Genomic DNA, 6,249 nt, shown 5'->3' with positions numbered 1-6,249 from the left:
TAAAATAATATATTAACCGACAATTTTAGACATAAAAAAAAATAAATTCAAAGTGCTCAGTAATTTCCAGGGAGTTATGTATATTATAAGCACTCTGGAAACAGTCAAAAGCTGCTGCATGCAAGATTTGTTTAGCTTTAGACAACAAAATAATCAAGATATAAACTTCTTTTTTAATCAACATCAACAGTACATACAACACTTACAAACAAGGAATGTCGGACGGTGTTTACAAACACTATGTGTCCCTTTGTCGAGGATTTCGGGTTTTGTAATACTTGTGCCCACCTATTTTACAATTGAGAAAATGTTTGAAGCTTAGATAACTACCAGTCTTTATAAAAGCTAACAGACTACATAGTGTCTGAAATACTATTTATAGAATATAGACATTACTGAAATAGCAAGTGCCTATAACATTGTCACCCTAGAATCATCATGCCTTCCTTGTACGGAGTCATTTACTTTTCTTTCTCTTTATTCTCCTTTTATGTATTTATTTATTTTTTTTTTTGCAAATGCTTTTAGATTTTCTCTGTAATTCTTTAGAATTGTTTCCCGTATTTATTCATAAATAGGCACAGAATAATTTTTAAAAAGCCAAACTGCATCTGATAAATTTACAAGCCTTTGCCTTCTTTAATGACATGCCACCCACAGAACATTTAGGTTTTGTATATATTACAGCTTTCTTTTACAGCAGAAAACTTTAGTCTTTAGGAGGGTGAGACTTGTGGGTCACCTTAATACTTTGTCACCGTTACGAGTCTTAGCTGCGCACCTGGCGTTGCCAGATAGGGTCATCTTTTTAATCAGAAGTCCTTAATAATAAATTCATTTATAAGCTGATAATAAAAAGTTTATACCATGGTATTTGTGTAGTCCATGATCTGCATCCATGATGCCCCAGAGCCAAAATGCCCCTTCACGTTCTGCCTGCAGGAAGTTAGCAACACTTTTTGGGATGGGAATCTGGCACCCAAAGGTGCTGCCTTGTGCCCAGATGAATTCCCCTTCAGACAGGTGAAGTTTCTTTTAAGTTCAGTGTAAGTGCATGGGAAGAGTCTTAAAAAGGTAAAGTGTCCAGAAAAAGTTTGTCGATTATTGCTGGTGGTGGCACCAAATCTTCCAGTTTCAGGTAGAAAATGCGCTGCAGCCCCTGCGTGCAAAGCGTGCGAAGTTCAGGGAGCTTCCCCAAGAGTTTGGACAAATAATTGGGGCGATTCAACCCCCCGTTATTAAAAGTCACATGGTCTTTGAGACAATTTACAATCTTGTTTTGAAGTTCTTCCACCCTCTTGGGTTCTTTAAGCCCATGCCTCTCTGCAAAAGACAAGGATGCAGGACATTACAGGTCTGACACTGCGGGGAAGGCAGGAGGGGAGAGGAGCTGCCTGGTGGCGCTGAGCGAAAAAGAGAGGGCACTGACCTGTCACCATAGCCAGGGCAGCGATGCAAGAGAACGCGGAGATGTCGATGTTCATGTTTTGCAAGTTGGAGGAAAATTCAACAATGGAATCAATCCATTCCCCAAAGCCCCGGACGCACTGCAACCGGTGCAGGACCACCCCGTTGCAGAAGATAAGCTTGCCCTCCACGGGATTTGACCTGGAAGGAATATGACAACCCCAAAATGAACAGATGAATGAGTAAAAGAAACAAATAGATAGAAAAAGAAAGGAAAGAAAAACATAAAGGCAAAGAGAAGAGAAAAAAGAAAGCAAAAGGAGGGGGGGAAAGGGAGAGATAAGAGAGGAAGCATGAGAGAGAAAGGTAAAAAATAAAGAAAAAAGAAATGGACACGTTTAAAAAAAAAGGAAAAGAAAGAAAAGGGAAGATGGGGGAGAAAAGCTAAACAACTAATTACTTGAGGAGCAATAAATGAAGGATTTAGGAGGCACCTAATTACCGAGGAGTTAATAAAACGCAGATCAGTGGACCTTGAAAGGATCTGATTTCATAATCGCCCAGAAGTTCCCCCCTCGGATTTTGGCCGCTTACCTGTAAGCCAGCCGCAGCACGAACAGCTCCAGGAAGGCGGATTCAAAGAGCAGGTCTTGGTCTGTTTTGGGAAGGTCGGTGAAGCCGGGAATTTTTTCTGCCCATCCTCGGATGATCTCCATGGAGCCGGTCAAGAGATCATAGAACTGCTGGATGTGCTGAGTGTCATCTCCGCTCATCTGGTAGTCAGGGTTAGCCTGGAACTGGAAATTCATTTTAAAAAGCACTTAATGAGGTTCTCCAAAGTATATAACCCGTGAAATTGCTAACCCCATTTCTAGTAGGGGAGCCAGGTTTTTATAACAATTAAACCTCTCTCTGACCAGTAAGGAAATTAGATGTTCCAGGGCAATTAATTCAATTAGGAACGGTGCTACGAGGTCGCTGCTTTAAATATGCAAATCGCCGTTTCCGTGCAGGCTGCAGCCAGGGCCGCCCCGCGCGGGGAGACGGCCGCGGCTCTGCGCAAAGCGAGCGGCAAAGCCGGGGGCGGCGGCGGGGGCCGCGGGGATCGGCGGCGGGGCCGGCCCGGCACGGCTCGGCCCGGCTCGGCCCGGCTCGGCTCGGACGGACCCGGCACGGCTCGGCCCGGCCCGGCTCCCGCCCGGCGCCCCGCGCACCCCGGCGGGCAGAGGCGCTGCCGGGCGGGGGCCGCTCCCCGGGCGGGCGCAGCGAGAGGTGGCTCCGCGAGCTCGGTCCAGCTTACCCTGGAATAGTCCAGGCTGGTCATAGCCGGGTTGGAGTCGACATGGGCTCTCACCAGCGCACTGATCAGACTCACCGGGGGAGAGGGGGGAGAGGGCTCCTGGGGGCTCTTCGGTTTGGATGGCAAGCGACCCCTCCGGCCTTTTAGGCTGTCTGTGCGAACCACTGCAAGAGAAGCGGTGCTCAGCCCCCCGCCGGGCTCGGCACGGCCCGGCCCGGCCCGGCACGGCGAGAGGGTCGCCCAGACTCACCCTCCTTGACCATGCCGACGGCGAGGCACTTCTGGAAGCGGCAGTACTGGCAGCGGTTCCGGCGGCGCTTGTCCACCGGGCAGTTCTTGTTGGCCAGGCACACGTACTTGGCGTTCTTCTGCACCGTGCGCTGCGGGACGGGACCGGGGGGACGGGGGGGACGGGACGGGACGGGACGGGACGGGGACGGCGGTGTCAGCCTCGGGGGCCGCAGGTGCCGCCGCCCCGCCGGGCTGCCCGGCCCCGCTCCCGGCCCCGCCGCTGCTTTTTTCCCTATTCCTTTATTTCCTTCTCCTTTTTTTTTTCTTTTTTTCCTTTTTTTTTTTTTTTTTTTTTTCCAGGGCATTTAACGGGAGAAAATTGCAAGCGTTAACATCTGAGCTAACCCCGCAGCTCCTAGCAGTGTTTTATATGCCAAGAGAAGGGAAGGAGACGCTCAGTAAATACAAATCCGTGGGCATTCATATTATTTACATTCCTTGGAGACCTCCTCTATTTAAAATGATAAGATTATTCAATCAGGATGGCGAAATAAAGAGATCACTTAATTTGACCACAGGGAATTCTGTTCCACTCGGTTAGCTCACACACGGCTCCCTGTCCTGGCCAATCTCGCTCCAGCGGGCAGCAAAGCGACCCACACCCCCGGCTCCCCGCGCCCCCGGGCTCCCCGTGCCCCTCATCCCCCGCACCCCCGGCCCCTGCCACCCCCCGCCCTTAGCCCCCCGGTCCCCTGGCGCAGCTCACCTTGAAGAAGCCCTTGCAGCCCTCGCAGGTGCGCACGCCGTAGTGCTGGCAGGCGGCGTTGTCCCCGCAGACGGCGCAGAGCCCCTCGTTGGACGGGGAGCCCCGCGAGGGTGGCGAGGGCACCTGGCTGTCCAGCAGCTGGGGAGCGTGGCCCAGCTGCAGCCCGGGGAAGGCCATGGAGGGCTGCTTGCGGATGGGGTTGGGCACGGCGAAGGCCTGCCCGTCCACGCCGTGGTGCGCCCCGGCCGGCTCGGGGTTCATGGGCACGTGCAGGGGCCCGTCGAAGCGCATCTGGCAGCTGGAGACGGGCGTGCCGGGGGGCGACTGCTTGAAGGAGAAGAGCGAGAGGCGGGAGACGGGCGTCTTCCGCTGCTCGATCATGTGCGTGGTGGCCACGTAGTTGGGGTGGAAGTTGTGCAGGGAGCCGGGGTCGTCCCACATGGGGCCGTGCTGCACCTGGAAGCCGGGCGTGGAGGGGGTCGGGGGCGACGAGGGCTTGTAGTACACGGAGCCCGAGTGGGACATCATCTCCTCGGACTGGGGGGGCAGGTGGCCGTGCTGCTGGTAGCTGTGCATCTGAATGTCTTCCACCTTAATGGAGGACTGCTGTCCGGACAGGGGCATTTGGTACAAGCAAGGTGGCTTCACGTCGTAGCTTGTGTTGTAGTTGTCCATAAAGGTACTGAAGCTGGGGAGAGAAGTGGTGGCAGTGATTTCAGTGTTGGTGAGGTCCATGCTAAACTTGACAAACTCTGGAGTTAAGAAATCGGAGCTGTATTCTCCTGAAGAGTGGTAACTGTAGCTCTGGGAGGCTGGGCTGGCTCCTTGCGGCGAAGACCCATACTGAGCCTGAACACAGGGCATGGCTGGAAACGAAACAGGGCAACACAGGCTCAGCCCGGACGACTGCGCGCCTCGTGCCCGCGCCGCGGGCCGCCCGCCGCCCCCGCCCCGCGGAGCGCGCAGCCCGCCCGGCCGGGGGGAGCCGCGGCTGCCGGCGGCCCCGCTGCGCGCCCCCGGCCCGCCCCGACGGCGCGGACCCCGGATTCCCCCCCACCCCACCCCGGGTCCCCCCCGGTCCCGCTCGGCCGCGGGGCTCCCGCGGAGCGCGGCGGGCAGTGCCGGGCAGGGCGCTCACCAACCTTCAGCCGAGGGAGAGGCGTTTCCGAGGGAACTAAAGGCGGACAGCGTCGGAGTCCGGCGGGGAGCGAAGTTTCCGCGATTTTAGCAAACGGAGGCGGACTCCAGCCTGCCCGGTGCGCTCGCTGCAACACACACACGGGGCGCGCGGGTCAGGGCTGCGGGGGGCGGGCGGCACCGGGCTCCGACGGCACGGCCCCGGCAGGAGCCCCCAGCCCCGCACAGCGCCGGGAACGGGCTCGGGCAGCGGCGGCCGCAGCCGGGGCTTCCTCGGGGCCCCGCCGAGACTTTCCCAGCGGGAGGAAAACTTTCCGGAGGCGGGCTGCCCAGCCGCTCTGCCGCTCCTGCCCTCGCGTCCTCCGGCGGAGAGCAGCCGGTGCGGTACGGCGAGGGGCAGCCCCGCGGGGCGGGCGCGGAGCGGGGCCCGCGGCACCTTCCCGTGCCACCGCGGCGCCCCGGCGAGGCTCGCAGCCGCCGCCCGGGGAGGGCACGGCTGACAGCAAGCGCGGATTAATTCAAACCAGACGGGAGCCGCAGCCAGGCAGCCCGGGCTCTCGGCGTCACGCCGCCGGGACAGACAGGGGGACGCGCTCCCGGGGGCGGCCCGGCCCGGCCCCAGCGGGATCGGGGCTCTGCCGGGACACCGCGGAGCCCCCCCCCCGGGCCGGCCCCGGCCGGGCGGGCGCCGGCCCCCGCGGCACGGTGCTCCCACGGGCGCTCCGCGGGCGGGACACGCGTGCGGGGCGCGGAGCCGCCGCCACCCCCGCGCCTCCCCCGGCCGCCCCCGACGGCGGCGGCTCCGCTCCGCGCCCCGTGCGCGGGATCCCCGCGGGCAGCGCCCGGGCGCGCGGGGCCCGTGCCGGCGGCGGGCGCGGGGCCGTGCGCGGGGCTGAGCGCCGCGGGACTCACCGGAGAGCGGAGACCTGCGCGGGCATCCAAGTGCCGGGCGGCGGTGGGCGCGGGGCGGGCGGCGCGGCGGGGCACGGCGCGGCTCGGCACGGCTCGGCACGGCCGGGCACGGCGGGACTCGGCGCGGGGCAGCGGCGGCAGCGTCGCGCCGTGCGAGCGAGGCGGTCGGAGTGGCCCTTCCCCGCAATGTGCCTTTGTTTATGTGCGCTCCGCATCGCGAGCCAACATGCACCTAAAGTCCCCGAGCGTCAGCGCGCGTCAGCGCCGCCCGCCCAATCAGCCCGCCGCGGGGCCGGCCTCCCCGCTCCGTTGGCCAGCGCTCGCTTTGGTAAATTTCCGACGTGACATCACCGCCCGCCGCCGCTTAAGGTGGGCACGGCCGCTCGCGGCGCCCCGCGGGCCGCCCCCCGACGGCACGGGCTGCCCGCCCGCCGGGCGGCGCTCCCGGGGGCCGGGAGGGGGGAGAGGGCGGCGCCCCCCGACGGTGCCACCCGCG

General features: G+C 60.1%; 1 protein-coding gene across 3 annotated transcripts; it reads right to left on the bottom strand.

The window, feature by feature from the left end:
* Positions 1 to 499: 499 nt before the first annotated feature.
* NR4A2 (nuclear receptor subfamily 4 group A member 2) lies at positions 500 to 6,249 on the bottom strand. 3 transcript variants are annotated; one of them, XM_068686904.1, is made up of 8 exons: positions 5,754 to 6,248; positions 4,847 to 4,969; positions 3,705 to 4,570; positions 2,958 to 3,087; positions 2,783 to 2,871; positions 2,002 to 2,204; positions 1,430 to 1,608; positions 500 to 1,323 (listed from the first exon to the last, which is right to left on the bottom strand). In XM_068686904.1, exons 3-8 carry the CDS (start codon positions 4,566 to 4,568, stop codon positions 1,067 to 1,069), a joined length of 1,722 nt encoding a protein of 573 aa, XP_068543005.1. In that variant the 5' UTR covers positions 4,569 to 4,570; positions 4,847 to 4,969; positions 5,754 to 6,248; the 3' UTR covers positions 500 to 1,066. The 3 variants fall into 3 exon arrangements, with proteins under 3 accessions (XP_068543005.1, XP_068543003.1, XP_068543004.1); XM_068686902.1 differs by having other exon boundaries at positions 2,708 to 2,871; positions 5,754 to 6,246; XM_068686903.1 differs by lacking the exon at positions 4,847 to 4,969 and having other exon boundaries at positions 2,708 to 2,871; positions 5,754 to 6,249.

Source organism: Anas acuta, chromosome 6 (genome assembly GCF_963932015.1).
Source record: "Anas acuta chromosome 6, bAnaAcu1.1, whole genome shotgun sequence".
Lineage (NCBI taxonomy): Eukaryota > Metazoa > Chordata > Aves > Anseriformes > Anatidae > Anas > Anas acuta.
Note: the sequence above shows the minus strand (reverse complement) of the source record. Positions and strands in the feature narration are given on the sequence as shown.